The following is an 18,760-nucleotide window of genomic DNA, read 5'->3' on the forward strand; positions in this document are numbered from 1 at the left end:
ATCTGTGTCATCCTGCTCCCACAGGTAAATGGGATCTCCAGGCCTTCGTCACAAGGTTTAATCTGGGAGAGCCTGTGGCCGCTCTGCAGTTTCTCACCCAAAACTGCAAAGACTGACACCTGGAAGAGGAATCTGCCAGAACAATGATATAAAATAATGCTTCCCCATTTTCCCTGAATTAAATAGCATTAGTTCTTCAAGCTTGCAACAGGTCAGCCCTCTCTGTCCCTTATCTTATCGCTGCGTTAGTAGGAGATTTCCTCTTTGTGCTGCTGTGTTTTGATGTTGCCCCTGTATCTCTCCTCCTGTGGTCCTGAGCGAGGGGTTGGGGAAATAGATTTTGACCTCATTGAGGGGATTTCTTATTAGTTTCCAAACGCCGTCAACGAGAGGAGGAACACGGCCTGATATCACAATTCATTGTGGAAAATGTTGATTCTAATTCAGGGGCGGAAACACGTCAGGGCCAAAAAAAGGAAGTGGGAGGTGAAACCGAGACCGCAACTGAGCCGGATGCTGCAGTGGAACTTGAACCAAAATACTCAGCAGAGTGACAGGGCAGGGGGGAGGGGCTGCTGGGCCTGTGGTGTCTCTGGTGGAGGGAACTTACTGTTTGTGTAATTGTTTATCATATTTCCATTGACCACTCTCACCCCAATCGGAAACAATGAGCTACTATCGGGACCTCGATTGACTCAAGTAAAAATAGCAGACTGCTCTGTCTCAACGCTGCTTCGTCCTTGAATGTAACTTTGGGATGATGGACCCGTGTTGAACTTTGGACGGTTGCATAAGAGATCCCACCTGGTACGTCTGCAGAGGATAGTGTGAAAACTTCAACTTTTCAACCCGCTCACGAGGAGATACTTTTCAGACTTCACGGGTCTTTGTGGAGGGTGGGTCAGAGTACCCCCCAGGAGGCATATTGGTTTCTAACCAGCAACTCTCCTCTGGGAGGGGTTTGTATCAATACCCCAGATGTCTGAAAAAGGCTGGATTTACATGAGGGACTTTGATGTTCTGATGATCAATCTTTAGTTGGTGGTTTCATTGACCCTAATTTGGTGTCTCATCAGTGGGCCAGGCAGGAGTAGGTAATGGAGGTTTTTGTTCCTTTGGTGGTTAAGCCAGCCTTGGTAAACCCCTATGTGCCCTCTCCATGAACTCCAAGAGATCATTGATCAAATTGTCCTGCATCTGCTTTGTTTGCCTCCCCGACTTAACAGTCAAAGCAGCCGGCGTTCACAAAACAAAACAACCAAAACAATGCACACACGCACACAGTTAGTCGGAGAGTCCACCGCCTCTGAACAGAAGTGTGTGTCGGTTGTAATACCGCTCTTGACCTTGATTTGCCCATCTTATTTGACTTATGAAATCACATTTTTGACAATTGGCATAGTGGAGGATAATTCCACACTCATTGTGAAGCATGCCAAGTGGGAGACCATTCTTCCAAAAACCACCTACTTCAGTACACCATTAAAAGCCAAGATATGTACTTCCAAATACAATGTGCATTTTTTTTCTCTCTTTCATATCTCGGAGATATCCTGCCAAACAGCTGTTTACGCAAAATGTCAGGAGAGTTGAAATATTATGATTAAGAAAAAATTGACAGCTGAAGTTGAACGTTGAACAATATATTGCCGTCTCTGGAAAAAAAAATTACCTCTCACGTCCCTTGGTGATATGGCAAAGGCATTTAATATTTTCTTAATTTATTCAAACTTACATTAATTAAAAGCAATTTGTATAATAAATTCAATTGCCTAACCGGCACTAAGTGATCTAATATGCATGGTGTCTTGAGTCTGTCTGCGTTTTCTTTCTCTCAGCTGAAGAAGTGATGCAGATTTATTTCACCAGAGCATCTCTGGTGTTTATCGCTCGCTGTGAGCAGTGGCAACGAGACGTCTGTTCAATGCATGTCCACAGTTTGGTCTGCTGACCACTTTGCGTATTTGAACTCCTTGTGTGATTGACCTCAGACAGATGTAGTGTGACTATTGTTCTGCAAATCTGACGGCATAGTGAAGTTCAATCCATCTGGAGATTTAAGTCATGCAAGAAATACATTATTGCATATTTACGCTCTGCTTAATGTGTTTGTACTTTCACCAACAACAAACGCAGGATTTAAAAATTCCCCTTGTGACCTTCCTCCTGATGTATCCGAAATGTCCTTGTGTCTTAAATGCACATTGTTATCACTCCTGTTAACTGTGAAAAATAAAACTATGTATGTATACAGACGAATAGCAGAGAATCTCAATGATGTTACTGTTATCTATTGCAAGCTACAGATGTAAACAGGCTGTACTTTAAATGTTCTGGTGATGAAAATGAGAAAAAAAAACCTGCAGTTATGATCCTCAGACAATGTAGTTTAAAGATTTTTCTAATGGTGCAGTGTGTTGTAATATGAAAAGCTTATATTCATCTTACTGTTACCTCATTTCAACCACGGGAAAAGGTTTCAATTTGATGCAGGTCAGCTTCAATTAAAGCTGAAAAATAAATACATCTGAGGCCTTGATCTGACAGCAGTAATTCAGCTATGGGAATAATAAGATCATTTTAAATTAGGCACACATTAGGACATCGTTATTAGTCGATGGGTCGACCGTATCAGAGTACATTTCTCTTACCTTGAAGCCAGTATTGCAAGATACAGTGATAACAATAGAGGTATTTGCTTTAAAAAATGGTGTTGAGTAATGGATGTTAAGTTACTGTTTGAATAACTGTGTAACTAAACAAAATCAAGGAACAAGAGTTTAAGTCTTCCCCATGAAGCTTGGAAAAACAACTAAACTAATTTGACTACACTGTAAACTCCCTGTGCCTGGGCAGTTTTCCACTGTGCTTCACAATGAGCCTGTGCCTCCATGGAATCCCCATATATGCAAAGGAGCCAGGACTCAGAGAGCTCTAACACTGCAGCCCTGCCCCACGTGACCCAGCTGACAGTCGAGGAAACAAGCCCTGCGACAGGCAGGTGTTCCAGGTGGGCCGGCCAACTTTCCAACCGCAGAGCCACATGAACGCTTCCCCTGAGGAGACACAATATTGGTACAGTCAGAACTCAGGCTGACCTGAGGGGATTCTCTCAGACTGTCCCCGTAACCTCATCCATGGATCCACCAGTGCGACTTCACAGGGATGGAAAAAACACCAGGAGCAAGGGACACATTCTTATTTAATAACCATAGTTGACACTTTTATAAGCTTCTATAATATCGTTCCAGCCGTAATTTAACAGGTCATAGGTCGTGGCTTTGTTCTGCATTTCATTCATTATGAGGCTTTTCCTCTTACCGCTGTCTGTTGTCTGTCTTGCCAGCCACTCCACTCCGCTGTGTCGAAGTGTTCTTAGGCAAGATACTAAACCCCAAATTGTGCCGACAGTGTGTGAGTGACGTGTAATAGAGAAAGTACTGCACATAGATACACATATAGATATGAACATGTGACATTCAACACTAGGAAAGTATATATACAGCCCATTTAGCATTTATTTAGTCCAAACCATGTATAAAGTACGTTCCCCTATTTGCCTAGATATGCAGTGGTATAATTGTAATAGTGATTAAGATTAAAATGCATTTATTAATCCCAAACACATGCACTGACATGCAAAGGCACACTCATGCAGGTAGGGAAATTTAATCTCTGCTTTTGACCCATCTGGTGAAGGTCACACAGAGCAGTGAGCAAGCATGTACGGCGCTCGGGGAGCAGATGTTGGGGGAGTAAGGTGCCTTGTGAGGGGCACTAGACAGGGTAGGGAGACTCTTGGATTTTTGGACAGATAAATCCAGGTTCGTCTTTTGTTGTCTCTCCGTGGAGTCAAACCAGAGACCTTCTCTGCCCATAGTCCAAGTTTCTGCCACTAGACCACCGCCTCTCCAATAAATAAAGTCTTGGCCAGTACGGGGATCGAACCCGCGACCTTGGCGTTATTAGCACCACGCTCTAACCAGCTAACTAACCGGCCATGTGTCTGAAATAGTTTATGGTGGAAATACTATTTAATATTTTAATATGATTTACTAATATGCTGCATCCCATGAGTCATGAATCATTTTATATTAGAAATAGATATAAAGCACAACATATGTAAAACTGGATTTCACACAGATCTTGCAGTCATTGTGTCACAGGCCAAATCTGTGTTGAAATAAGCTGTGATGAAGGCTGAACACATGCACGCAACTTTAAACTTCAACTCTGAACAGCTCATTCTCAAGTCAAAGGGCAAACTGAACTTGTGCTGCCTCTTTGACCTGCAAAAAGTGATGCACAGAACAAGTTTAGGGAGTGACTCAGAGTGAGGGAGAGGATGAAGTCAACACAGAAAAGCTATCTTTGGTCCGACAAAAGTGTTGTTGTTGAATCGAGTGCATCAGGAACATCCATTTTTTTTTCTTAGAGACACGGTGGAGGGGATGGGGGGGGGGGACACACCATAAGAGGACAGTGCTCTGCCTGCTGCTGGTCCGACTGACTCAGACCTGCACATGGAGGACTCGCCTGTGGTAACAAGACACACAAGAAGATCACTGGCTGCTCTGTTTGTGTAAGCCCCCCTAAACACAGAGCATGATTCAGACTAATTCTCCCACACACTCTGTTTACACTTCTGATTCATTGAGGTACTATTAATTTATCAGGTTTGTTTCATTCAGCATTTTCTGATGATGCTTTGCCAAAGCTTGTGATTTTATAATGTCACAGCGACAGTAGGAAACACAAACATTTCTCACCAAAACTAAGCAAAAACGTACAGAAAGTAGTGATGTGAAACATACCGGTGACCCCAGATGACTCGTGTTTATTGTGTGACAAACCAAAAATAAACTGTGTTCTTTTTTTAAACCTAATCCATCCAGAGGAAGTTTTTTTTCACAAACTGGTAAAAAGAAAGAAAAAAAAATGGAGCCATGACGCTCGGTCCACTGTCATCTCTTTTTAAAACGTCTGTGGCTTCCGATCACTTTTCCACTACTATACTTCACCCGGAACTCCTATGTCCAAATAGGGCCGTGAGGGGGGCGGGACCGGACACTGCCTTATTTGGAGTTTCCACTTGATGCGCACACTTGGGCTCCAAGTCAAAGCAAAGCCTGTGGATTTTAACAAAGCGCTTGCAATATTTACAAGCGATTAACTCCGTCAAATACTGTCTTTGTGAGACAGTGTTGCTGCAGGAAAAGAGGGAGCGGGGCTTTGTCCCCGTGTTCCTGCAGCACAGGACGGGACCGAGTGTGTGCATGTTCACCCAGAGCCAAGCACACAATGACTGCAAATACACGTTCTCTCAGAACTTCTAAATTAAAAGAAACCAGCAACGGCATTTACTCCTGTTGATATGAACAAACACTTACAGGCCTAACTTAAGACACGAGTCTGCATTATGGGTGGCAGTCCTAACGCCACAACACACTCACTATCTCTCTTTCTCCCTCACACACACAGACACACTGCTGCGTAAAAGCCGCGTAAAACCTATGCGTAAAACCCTGGCACTCTGTTGAAGATACCACAGCACCTGACAATAACAGAAGAAACACAGTGTCCACTCACTGCCCGCTTTTCCACGGGGACAGGAGGAGAGGAGACGGCTCATCCTGGAGAAGGACGCAGCTGCAGGTGACATGCACACTGTCGGTAAACGCGGTGGCTTATCTATCTATGTATCTTTCTACCCATCTCTCTGTCTGTCGGAGCCTTTTGCCTCCACAGTACTTTCCACCGACTGACGCGCGGAGAGCATGGCGCTGGCCGCTCTGTCCATATATGGTCATCTACGTCACGCGAATGTTCCAGCCCCCTATTTAATACGGGCACACTGGAGTCCCCTATCCAGCTCCAATAGAGCAAGTAGGGCTGCTCTTGTGCAACCAACACCGCCGCCTCCTCCTCCATTGATTCACAGACTTCACATTCCCCCCACAAAGCAGAGCCACCAGCTTCCACAGTGATCACATTAATAACAACAATAGTGTGTGATCGCAGGAGGAGAGAGAGAGAGAGAGACCCGGCCGCCGCTGCTCGTCCTCCGCGGGATACGTGGATACAACAGGAGCCATCCCTGCTGCCTTTTTTTACCCATCCACGCCTGATCCTCACCTGTGTTTCTCCACTTTGACATCGCCAGCTGAGTTTTTTCTTTTTGTTTTTCCGTGCGTGTAACTTCTTGGATACCAGCGCGTTGTCCTTCTTAAATGTCGGACTGAATATAACTGCTATGACAGGGAAACTAGCGGAGAAGCTCCCTCTTACCATGAGCAGTTTAATAAACACGATCCCTGACAGTCTCTACCCAGAAGAGGACATCCCGACGTCAATGAATATTTTCACCAGTACGGAATCTATTAACCACTATTCCCAGATGAACGCGGGTAAGATGTCTTTATTTTGTATGTGTACTTGTGTCTGTGTGCGTCCGATTTTGATCAAAGTGGTTCAAACTCGGCGCGATGTGCGCGGAAGGCAACAGTTGTCTTGGCGCTGGGAGCACCTGTTTGCGATCTGGCTGTTGCGCACAAAGGCAGATCCCCGGACTGAAGACTTTCTCTACACGTCAGGTCTAAAACACGTAGACTTCAAAAACAATTATGAAAGAACACATTTGAAATAAGTGGCGCGTGATTTGTTTCATTCCGCTCGTGTTTTTTTTATTTGTCCGGTCTTCAACTGTAGTGTTTTCAAACAAAATGTAAGAAAAGCGCACCTGTAGCGTCACAAGTCCACATCGGAAAAATCTAATACATAAACACGTGCTTGGATATTATACTGAATCAGCTCTGAGCTGATCGGCTTGTTTGAAGAAATGTGTGGATGTGATGTGACCGGGTGAGGAACCAGGCGGGTTCCACGCACAGATCAACAAAACGCAGTCGGCTCCGTCCTTCAAACTGATAATTGTGGTCAAACTAAAAACGTCCACTGATTTATAGATTTCTAATATTCATCTAATATCCATCCGCAGAGAGCGGCTCAACTATTTCCGACAACGACTTTCATTCCCAACTATTCAGGTGTCAAAGATTCGGGATTCCAGTGGGCGTGTGTGTTTGTGTGTGAGCGTGTGTGTGTGTGGCTGTTTCTCCTCATATACATGTGTTTATAGATATATTAAAGACGCCGCAGGCCCGTGGAACCATCTCATATTCACAGAAAAATGCGAGGCCGGAGATCTTATTGATTTATTGCATCCAGATGAATGTATATTTCTGATGAGCGCAGACGCCCTCCCAGAGCTGACCTGTTATTTCTGCTAAGTGTCGCAGATTGGCATTAAATCAATCAGTAGTTGTACAGGCTCACCTTCTGAGGTGATGGGTCAGTGCTGCTTGACAAACTCGAAATCTGAAGATCGACATGTGAGGAAGTGAACAACGATTTTTTTTTTTTTTTTTTTTCATTCACGGATCAGTTTTAATGTTTAGGTTATTCCCCCCCCCGCAAATTAAAACAGTTTGAATTTCACCCGAGGTATTCACTCTGATTTACGCAGGAAGTGCATTTAAATTACCTCAGCGCCAGGTGTTGAATATAATACATTTATATTTTGCATAACTGATATATATAGGTAAATTAAAACATACTTGTTTTAAAGTTCATGTCAAATTTCATTTTTATAAACACGAAAAAAATGTACATGATGTGACCTCTGACAGGAGATCTAAACAAACGGAATTAAAGTATGGGGGGAAACATACTGCAGAGTTGAGGTGTGTGTTGCTTTTTAAAATACATCTGATCTTGGTGAAATTCACATTATAAATAGAAAATAAATAGTATAACCTGTAGACATTTTTGCCCCGATTCTTTTTGAGGGGTAATTGGGGGTAAATTATATATTTTTATTAAAAGCACCAGGCTGTGATTTTACAACTCAAGTGTGTGTGTGTGTGTGTGTGCTCTTCAGCACTGAGCTGTAAGAAAAGAGTGATGACTTTATTTCATGACCCTTTCTTTAAACAGCCCTTTACTCAGATGACCCCTTGAAAAACTAAAGGGTTGGAATAAAATGCATCAATATCAGCCCTGACTTGTTTTCTAAATGTTTAACCCGCGTCAACAAAATTCTCCCATTGTGAATCATTGCCCGTGTGTCAAACATTATTGTGCAATATGCATAATTTGGGTTTTGTTTGTTTCATTGTAATTTGCCTTCTGCTAAATTGTAGCAGGCTGTAATTACTGTGCGTCGACATATAGGGACAACCAGTGTATGATTCCCTGCAAATGAAAAGAGATGTTTATTTTGACTTCTGTTTAAAAAAAAAGAATCAAATATTTAGATGTCTCACATTCAGTCTTCAGATCACGATAAAGCACCCAAACGTGTCCCCATTAAACACATTTGCATTTGATGGTTTTGGGGTCTTAGAAGGAATCAACAACAAAAGTCGTGTGTGTGTGTGTGTGTGTGTGTGTGTGTGTGTGTGTGTGTAAGATTCATCACGAATAAAATATCAAGGACATTTGTTAAAGCTAACTTAAAGTAGGGATCGGATTGACACTTAAATAGCCCCCCCCCCCTACCCCACACCCCCTTGTGTGCAGATGCTCTTTGCTGCAAATGTGTTTTGAATCCCTGAGCGTGATAGATGTGGCGTCTGCCTTATAATCCTCCCCGCTGTAAAGAAATCAGATCTCGCCATAGAGTTTGGCTGTCCTCCTGAGGGACACAATGACTGGATCAAAGGGGGTGTTTAGGTCTTGATTTATGAGAGCTTGTGGGATCTGAGCGCGAGAGAGAGAGAGAGACACCACCGTCTCAGATGCAGCAGTCACTCACTTAACTTACAGGTCTGACAGCGCTCACATTTCTTTATGGACGGCGTTGGACTGCTTTTATTTGGGATCTCTCGTTGGCACACTTTTACAGAGATATGAACAAAAAAGGAAGAATTTCGGACAAACCCAGGACTGTCACTGCAGCTTCATGTAGCCTGACAAAGTGAATTTTCGAGACTTTTTCCACAACTTTTGCCACACGCTCACTTTTCAGACTTTTCCTCAGAACTGTTTGCATTTCGTGTTCATGTCTGAGCGACCACGTGGATGATTTGTTCACATGTTTTTTATTTGCTTTGTTGTGTAGATAATATCATGGATCTGGGCATGGGAAGCGAGAAGTCATCGGCAGAGATTCAGTATGGATCCAGCTTCCAGTCCAACCGCAGCGGGCAGACTGTCACCTACCTGGGGAAGTTTGCCTTTGACACTCCTCCGTCTGGTGGCATCGGTGGCTCCGGCTGGTGCTCTGACAACAACATCATCAGTCTCGTCAGTGCAGGGATCCTGGGGGTTTCTCCCTCACCCGGCACGGTAACGACGCAGACATCATCCTCCGCAGCCGGCATGGGCGGACAGGCGTCAGACATGGAGCAGGTCTACGGTCCACCGCTGCCTGCCTATTCTACCTGCGGTGACCTGTACCAGGATCAGGTCTCCTTTCACCACAGCCCTGCCACGAGCACGGCTCTAGCCTACCCTGGCAATGACTATCACTCCACATCCAAAGCCTCCATGGACGGCAGCCTTTTCTCCATGATCCCCGACTACAACCTTTTCCATCATCAGGGGGATGTTGGGGTGATGGAGCACAAGCCCTTCCAGAGTATGGACCCCATCCGAGTCAACCCTCCTCCCATCACACCCCTGGAGACCATCAGAGCATTCAAAGACAAGCAACAAATTCACCCAGGGTTCATGGGTGGGCAGCAGCACCCTCCCCAGCACCACCCACCGCCACAGACGCTCACCCTCAAACCCATCCGGCCACGGAAGTACCCCAACCGTCCCAGCAAAACCCCGGTCCACGAGCGGCCGCACGCCTGTCCGGCCGAGAACTGTGACAGACGCTTCTCCCGCTCAGATGAGCTCACGCGTCACCTTCGCATCCACACAGGTCACAAACCCTTCCAGTGCAGAATATGCATGCGCTCGTTCAGCCGGAGTGACCACCTGACCACGCACATCCGCACGCACACAGGCGAGAAACCCTTCTCCTGCGAGTTCTGTGGACGCAAGTTTGCCAGGAGTGACGAGCGAAAGAGGCACGCCAAGGTTCACCTGAAACAGAAGGACAAGAAGCCGAGCGACAAGAGCAGTGGGGCGCCCGGGAGCCACAGCTCGCCGCCCAGCTCCTGTGGGGGGCCGACAGTGGGAACGTCATGACCGTCACTACGTGCACTTGGACTGAGCCTTCACCATGCCCCATAAAAGAGACTTATGAAGAAGGGATCACGTCCACTATGAGATAAATAGGTGACTTTTCCCCCTCTCTTATACATCCCGTGCTCCTTTCAGTTGTAGTCCTTCTATTTTGAGATGGATGCCTTTAGTTTAATTAAAGCGGAGGAAGGCTGCTACGCCATTCTCTTTCAAGCAACTCAGAGCCTCAGCTACTGTAACACAGTGCCACCACAAAGAAGGGCACCTTGGCACACACTGCCCCAAAAGCCCACTGTGTGTGTTAGGTTTCAGGGGTGGATACACTTTTGTAAATTTACCGAGAATTTCTAAATTGGGAGGAAGCCAGAATCCATCACAAGGGTCGAACAGACAAAATAATAAATGGAGCTCAGTGGGAGGTATGCATTAATGATATTAGGCTGTTTAAAAGTGCAATTGGTTTTATTTGTGTACTGTCATTGATACCTTATTAGTGGCACTTGACTGTCTTTCTGATGTTTTTGTTGAGGTGTTGTGTTTTTAATTTTCTATTTGAATGTTGTTTTCTCCACAGAATCTGCCAAATGTATTGTGTTGATTCAGCCAACTTGGTTCTTAATATTGTGTCTGATGTTTGCCAAACCTAAAAGTGATATCAGCTTAGCACACATGTTGAGTTCGAGGTGAGATCAGACTCAGACAGCGGATCTCCGATTTAAAGTTAGAGTTGGATTTGAAGAATTTGGTTCGAGCTAGACGACTGAATGGGTCGCACGAAAAACAAACCAATGTCTTGTCCTGTTACCTGTACTTATAAAAACATGCCTGCAGCAATCAATGCCTTTGCCAAGACTTATTTATTTGTAGTCACAGAGAGACACTGTGTATTTGTGTTGCCTTATTATATGATGGCTTTATGTGGTGTTACCGGATATCATTTCTGTTGCTTTTTTTTAAAGCTCACCAATAACGTTCATTTGTTCCGTTTTCTTGAGTTCTGCAGTTGTATGCAATATATTCATGACATGTGCCACCGACCCGTAAATCAAATTAACTAAGAGCACAGTTAGACAGACTGAACTACTTAAATAAACGACACCGGTTTGCAAATCAGCAGCATATGAGAGCAAAGATGAATAAGGGAAAAAAGATGAATGAGGCCCTTTGTCTGTGCTTTCTAGTGTAAAAAGATTTAACTACTTGTTTAAATGACCAAAAGATGAGCCACATATGGTGAGAGAAAAATTCAAATTTCCAAATCTATGTTTACATATTTTCTAATACAGAGACTGAGACTGAGTTGTAAACTATGAGGACTTGTTTTTGTACAGTATACAAATATGTATGCAGGTAGCTAGAGTAGAAGTTTCCCTTTTGTACTCAATTGTCAAATGCAACATAACTCAGTATTAAATTGTGCATATTTGTGCATGACTCCATGCACACTATGTAAATACAAATGTCTGCATAAACAAGAATTTTCAATTGACTGAATGCTTGTGCGGAATGTGTCTCAAAGCTTTTAGTAATGTAGTTATAATACAGAATATTTTGTTGTTATAGGAAAAAAAATTTGGAGCACTACAATTGTGCCAAATATGGTGTGTTATCTCCATTAAAAAAAAAACAATAGCAGTTGCACCATCTGTAACGCTTTAACGTGGTAAAAGGAAGCACTAATGTGTTCTCTGAATAAATGAGAAGATTTTTTTTTATTACATTTTGTGTACCTCCATTATAGTTTCAATCAATTATTTCAATTAAAACATCTTCCCCCTTTTATAGAAAAACACTAGTTGTTCTCAAATAGATGTCACAGAAGAAATGAATGAATCCTTTCTCAAACTAAATATACGACAGGGCAATGCCAGTATTTTTTAGATTTGACTCTGATGGGAATATCTCAATTCAGTGATGATGAATTTTATAAAGACTCATCTTTACCATTCTCTCGGATCTCATGTTTTATACTGATATTGACAACAATAACCACATTTGATAAAATAGCTCTTCCTCAAAAATGTTGTTTTGTTTTCCTCTAGAAATAAGAGGGTTCCATATTATGGCTTTGAGGAGCAAATGCAAAAAGGTATAACTCGGATGGCAGAGAATACTCTTTTGGTCAATAAGGCTATAAATATCTAGATATGTACTTCACTCGAAGCCAGCACAAGACACAGATGACAAAAATACTGGTTCTGACAACACCATAAATGATCATATCATGGTAATAGTAAAATATTTCTCAAATACGAGATAACATTTTTCAAAAAAAAATAAATCTTGTTCTATCCCTCTAGTATTTCCAGTTGTTGGCTGTGCTCTCTGACTATTAAGAAGTGTATGGTGCACGTGAGGCAAATAATTCATATAACAGTATTATCAACTTAGAAAGAGAAATAATATTGTACCATTGTAATATTGTAATATTGAAAAATGCAAAGGCCAAAGGAAAGGTTCAGGAAAGCAGTGCCACGGGGGACACGGTGCACACAGAAACCAGCTTCCAAGGCCACGCTTTCCCTTTCCTGTAACAACCAGTATTCACTGCTGAGCTTCCTGGCAAGTGTCCACTTATTTTCCAATTAATTTGGCCTCAGAGAGTCTTTTCTCAACTCATCTACATGGTTAAATGAACAGACCTCCTAGCATTTTTAGAGATAGTTTAAAAGTTCACACACCCTGCAACAACCAACTGTAAATCAATAGTTTTGTGTCGTGAAAAATACGTTATTTTACTCCATAAATGGTCATCGGCTAATGAAACTTTTCTGAGCAGATGCAACTGAAATGACAGCGTAACAAACTCTTGCTATGTTTTTACACATTAAATCACAGAGTATTCCTTCTTTCAGATTACAGCTCGATCATAACTAATATTTAAACATTGCATTGGGATTTGCCTGAATAAATGGCCGCTAATGTGAACATCCTGTGGCAGACAGCTTCACGGAGTCAGCTCAAACAAATATATGTAGTCGATGAGGTGATGAGAAAAACAAAATGTTTAAATTGAATGTTTACCAAGAATAATTTGACGTTAGACACTGATTGTTATATTCTCTGGATAATTTGGACCAATAATTATGATCTTGTGTGCTCCAAATTTTACACTTAGCTGGTGAGTGTGGATCTCTTTTTAATGACAGTATAGAGGATGTGGCCTCCCCTTTGAGAAAACTGTGTTTTTGTTGCTTTGTGTTAAGGACTGATGCAGAGCGAGGCGGAGACTCCACCAAACCATTTCCACGTCTAAATGAAGCCCTGTAATTACAATTTAGCAAACTCAATATTTCATCTGTCATCTCCTCTGACTGTCTGTCAGATTTGTTTCGTGACATTTCTGTACTGGTCGGATAGATTTTGTAACCCCCCCCCCCCCCCCCCCCCATCCCGTTCCGTCAATATAGTTTGGTGGTTGAACAACAATACAGGCTGTACCATGTTCTTCTGAATCCTTCTGTGTAAAGTGTGAATGCTATAGATAAATGTCAGTGACTTGTTGATTTGAGCAGCACCCCCCTCCTCCTGATAACGCTTCTCAAAGAGAGGCATTGGTTTGTGTATTTTTAATGTTCTATTGTCCAAAAGTAGGCAGCTGAACGCTCTGAAATTGGAATTTGCCTCATCCTCGTTCTCTGCTGCGTGTTGGATGAGAGCCAGCATCAGCAGCCATCTTTGTGCCAAAGTGGGTTGCAGGGTTAGCTGATCAAAAACAATGCATGATGAGAGCTGCACAGGCGCAACAAATCGTACATGTGACCTCAGCCTGCTCGCACTGGAAGGCAGCCTTGTGCTAATGTTTGTGTTTAACTGTTTGATTTAGCGTCCTTGGTGTTGGCCTCGGGCAGGGCAATAAGCTTGGGCTCATTCATGACCGTTTAATAATTAGAGGATTTAAAACAATAATAAAAATAAAAAAAACACAATTCATTCTTGAAGAGATTTCAATAATGTGTAGATATTGCAGACTACTCATGTCATTTTATGGACTACAGTGTGGCTTCAGGGATTGTGTGGTCTTCTACAGTGACACTGGTATTCGGATGGAGTCAATACTCACTGTTTTCTGTTGTGTTGTGTTTCCTTTTCATTACAGTATATCCTCATGTTTGCATGTGCACGGAAAACGTTTCCCAAGTGCTGCCCCCTCCAGATGCTGCGGGGTGGTGGTGCTCATTTCTTTATTATGCATGAAAAATAAAAAGTCACATCGGGTGAAATGGGATAACAACTACTCAAGACAGTCAACTGGAAACACACACTGGGATAACTGTTCTATTGGCTTTTTCTTTTCTTTTTCCTTTTTTTGTTCTTAAAGAAAACAAGAGGTCTTGTTTAAAATGTTGTGGATGTCTTTAACCTATTTCATGTTTTTATTACCTTATAATAAGGTCCTTTTATGATGAGCTGAATATTGAAATGAATTTTACTATATCCTTGTGATGGGGAGGATGTGCTCCCCTGTTTACTTGGCACTTCGGTTTGTTGTAATGCAATTGTTTTGTTATTTCTATGTAAGTACTTGAATAAAGAAAAATATCACTTGCCTTCCGTCTGCTTGGGTCTTCCACGTGCACGCGCACCCATCACCAACACACATATGAAACTGGTAAATATAAAAATACATGTACAAACACATAATATTACCGCTCACCTGGTGTTTTCACATTAACACGTGGACATGATAGTAACTTCTGTGGTGGTTAAACAATTAACATCCGGAGAGGAAGCACGGGCAGCCTGGCACCGGACTTCCTGTTTAGTCCCCGCCTGTTGACTGGGGCAAAGGGATGAGGTCCTCGGAAGAAAATAAAACAGCCAAGTGAAACCGGAGTTAAAGTTCACTCAAAATGAGCTGGTATGTACACCCCTCGCTATATTATCGATGGAAAGCTCCAGAAAAGTAAACTAATAACAATGACAAAGGGGCTGACGGCTCGCCGACCGGGCTCCGGCTATCTCCCGGAAGCGCTACACAAACAGTTGGCGCTAGCATGTATAACTCACGGCTAACTAGAATAACAATTCGTATAGACTCACAAAGTCGTTTAGCAGCGGTTCACGTGTCGATGCCGTGCACAAAGGCAGTGTAGGGTTTGTTGAATACTCGCTAGCAAACTGACAGTGGTCACAAACTTCCACACCCGGGTGTCCGGTACAGCCTGGTACAGTAGCTTAGCTAGTTGGTTAGTTGCTGAAACATTAGTGAGACAGAAGTCTATGAAAACAAGACCCAGCCATTGTCTGAAGTTAAAGCTGCCTGTGTGTATTGTTCGGATAAAGCTAATCGTTCTTTAAGCGTATCATGGGAACTTAATGCAGTTGTCAGCTGGGTCAGCAGTGAAGCCATTTAAAGGGAACTGAAGTTGTCTGTAGCTAACGTTAGCATGTTGACAGGTACATCTCAACCCTCAGGAGCATTGCTGTTAACTGTTACTCTCCTGCGCACACATTACCGATGCGATAACGTGTTGGTGTGCATGGTCTGATTATGTGGCTAACCCTTGGGCACAATTGATGTTATTTCCATGAGTGTAGTTAGCCGGATAACTTTGTTGGTACCCTGAACATATTGACTGCTACTAACGAAGCTGGGTGTTTCAGCTATAAGTATCTACAATGTTGTTTTAGTAAAGTAAGCACGAGTCTGGTAGTTGCTCGCTGGACTGCTTGTCTCACATTTTCTTGTAGTTTGGGCCAATGGTGTGTTTGAAGTTACCTACTGGGATCTAGACATACTAACACAGTGGCGTCTGCAGCCCCAGTCTCTGGCATGTTTACATGGGGGTGCCTTCATCATCCATCAATAGAGCCCCACACTTCATAAGCACTGCAGTGGAAACTGTTCGATGATTACTCTATTAGTCGTCAATCTAAAGTAGTCAACCACAACACTGATGAATATTAGAGCCCATCCCATATATCGGTTGGTTGATAGGATCGCCTGTATGAGCCTTACACTGATATAATGCTATCTGCGTTTCTCTTCTGATATGAAAACAGTATAAACAATCCAGAAAAGATGTGCACTCCGCATTACATTTACATATATACCCATTTTCTAAATTAAAGCACTATACATGTGGTTGTAGTTGCGTTTCTTTTCATTTGTTGTTATCTCTAATAAATTTTATGGTCAAAATTTAAACGCATCAAGCCTCGATTAGATTTCTTTGTCATAAGGGTTTCATAACGACATCTTAGGAGTCATTGAGCACATAATCTGCTGATATATCGGTATTTACTTCCTAATATCACTCTCAGCATCTACCCACAAAGGTCCATATTGGTCGGGCTCAAATGATTGTTATTAATTTATCAAATGAAAATGTCAAACTTTTTCTCTTGCCAGTTATTCAAATATTACTATTTGGTGTTTTTTTGACTTAGTAATATATATATTTGTGTTTGGTCTGACTGTTTGGACAACAGCTATGAATTTCCAGATGTCACCTTTTGTAGTCATGAGGAATTTTCATTCTCAGACAATATTTCATGAAGCTACAGTACAGTATATACAGAACAACAGTTTCTAACAGATGCTCTAATAAGGAATATAAAGATGATTACCAGGGCCACGTGCAGTCTCAAAACGTTTAGCACCATTTTGCAACAGTTTACAGGTTGAACAACAAGTTTGCTCAAATCAGCGGCAACATGTAAATGAACCTCACTATGTTAAAAAGGCACTGAACACAAGGGAAGCGAAAGGGCTCCATAAATGTGGCAGCTGCAGCTTTGTAACACAAAGCTTATTAAACACATATTTAAATCCATTCCATCAAGCTCCAAGATTTCTTTCACAAAAGCCACAGAAGATCATGGAGTTAAGTTCAATGAATGAAGACAAGTTGAGTAAATAGTTGGTCTCGTAACTTACTTGTTAGATGAGTCTGCCGTCACTCGGAAATCTGCCATAGAGCTTGTGATCTTCCTGAAGAGTAAACAACAGCAAATTAGGTCGTGCTATCATTTTCAGGCATAATGCAAGTGGGATAAAACAAACATTTACCCATAACAGAATTTGTTTAATGCATTCCTAATTCTTGACTCTTCTCTCTGACAAGTTTATTTAAATACATGTCAAAGAAGGCACACACAGCGCTGTACCAAAGTTCTCTCTGGAGACATACAAACTCCCCAAATCTTAGCTTGTAAGAAAAACTTAAGTCAAGGGTGTCAAAGTGTTAACCTATGATTGACAGTTTCTTCTCATTTTGAGTCTTATATAGTCTGAATCTATTTATTTATACTGTATATCGGTGTATTATATTTTTTACTTGAGTAGGTTGTATTGTGACTTGTCTTTTGCAACATGTTGTTTCATGTTTCCAGTGCAATATTTTGTTTTCTGTTACTGGGATACATTTGCCCATCAGGCTCAGCAAGGTGTGTAATCTGTTGTATGTGTCAGAAAGGTTGTGGCAAGTTTCATCTTCTTTCATAGAAAGTGTTAAGCTGAAAATCACAGGCAAAGAAAAATTGCTGTTGATGTAACCATTTAATATATCATTTTGCTCATTTAATGCTTTAGAGGTATGGAGGTGATGATCGTTGTGTCTTCTTCTTAGGAGAGCATGTATTGGATTGCATGGCATTAGTATGGATTCAGCTATTGCTAATGTTAATTTTTAGAAGAATGGGAAAGTTTGTCCAAGTAGTCTTCAATTGTGGGTGGCTCTTGATTTTAAAATGAGCTTTCTTTAAATTCAGTGCTTGTTTCTCACAATTCACAAATGTATGTTAAATGTTTCTGAATGCCCGTGACGTGTGTGTACATTTAATTGCTTTTTAATACACATCCTTAGTGTCATTTCTAGGCATGGCACTAATCAAGATTGCATCACTCAGTTCAGTCAGAGAGTCAATGGCTGACAAGCGACGCTGCAACCAGCACGCACGCCAAACACAAGGTCAAGAGTGGGGGCTCTCGACAAGTCAAAAGAGTCTTTTATGGTCTGTGCTGACTGATGCATTCCAGTAGGGCCTGCACACTTGCCTCTATGACGTGAGAGGTTTGACTTTGGGGTCATCATCAGAACAATTCCACTTCCTAATATCTTCAATCAGCCTTCTGTGCTCCGTGGAATATCTAAGGTCGAATGATGCACTCTCCCTCTAATGGCATACACATTTGCAGTTTTATTGAAAAGCCATTGGTTCTCCCAGTCAGTGCATGATGCGTCCACGATAGAGAAGACTGTTATGTCTTTGTTCGTGCCTACGTGCTTATTTGACGGCTGTGACGTGTAGCCTATTACAGCAAAGATCAGATAGCTCTGTAAATGAGTTGATAGTGACAGCAAATGTGTAACAGAGCAGTATTTAATGCATCTGGGTTAGGGTTAGGGCCAGGAAATGGACAATGACTGAAAAATTTCAACAACAGGTTACCTTGATAAGTCAATGCAATTTCCCAAAACTAAAGTTTTTACAAATATCTCCAGTTACTGGTTCCTTTTTATTTGATGGTAATAATGATTATTGGTAAATGAATCCTCGAAGAACTGTAACATGTACTGATATTACACTGACTATATTTATCAAATTTTCCAACATA

The 18,760-nt window shown here is 42.1% G+C and overlaps 3 protein-coding genes and 1 non-coding gene across 4 annotated transcripts in view; 3 read left to right on the top strand and 1 right to left on the bottom strand.

The window, feature by feature from the left end:
* Nucleotides 1–2,259, top strand: part of LOC133949044 (phosphatidylethanolamine-binding protein 4) — a 50,425-nt gene extending 48,166 nt beyond the window's left edge. Inside the window, exon 7 of the mRNA XM_062383183.1 lies at nt 25–2,259. Coding sequence (XP_062239167.1) covers nt 25–116 — 92 coding nt within the window. The 3' untranslated portion in view covers nt 117–2,259. The remainder of the gene's footprint in view (nt 1–24) is intronic.
* Nucleotides 2,260–3,927: 1,668 nt separating this feature from the next.
* trnai-aau (transfer RNA isoleucine (anticodon AAU)) lies at nt 3,928–4,000 on the bottom strand. Its single transcript has one exon. It is a non-coding gene; the product is annotated as a tRNA-Ile (tRNA).
* A 1,901-nt stretch (nt 4,001–5,901) lies between these two features.
* egr3 (early growth response 3) lies at nt 5,902–14,713 on the top strand. Its single transcript, XM_062385046.1, has 2 exons — nt 5,902–6,407; nt 9,122–14,713. Exons 1-2 carry the CDS (start codon nt 6,254–6,256, stop codon nt 10,198–10,200), a joined length of 1,233 nt encoding a protein of 410 aa, XP_062241030.1. The 5' UTR covers nt 5,902–6,253; the 3' UTR covers nt 10,201–14,713.
* Nucleotides 14,714–14,922: 209 nt separating this feature from the next.
* The window catches only part of bin3 (bridging integrator 3), a 28,854-nt gene continuing 25,016 nt past the window's right edge, over nt 14,923–18,760 (top strand). Inside the window, exon 1 of the mRNA XM_062382233.1 lies at nt 14,923–15,058. Coding sequence (XP_062238217.1) covers nt 15,051–15,058 — 8 coding nt within the window. The 5' untranslated portion in view covers nt 14,923–15,050. The remainder of the gene's footprint in view (nt 15,059–18,760) is intronic.

Source organism: Platichthys flesus, chromosome 3 (assembly GCF_949316205.1).
Source record: "Platichthys flesus chromosome 3, fPlaFle2.1, whole genome shotgun sequence".
Taxonomy (NCBI): domain Eukaryota; kingdom Metazoa; phylum Chordata; class Actinopteri; order Pleuronectiformes; family Pleuronectidae; genus Platichthys; species Platichthys flesus.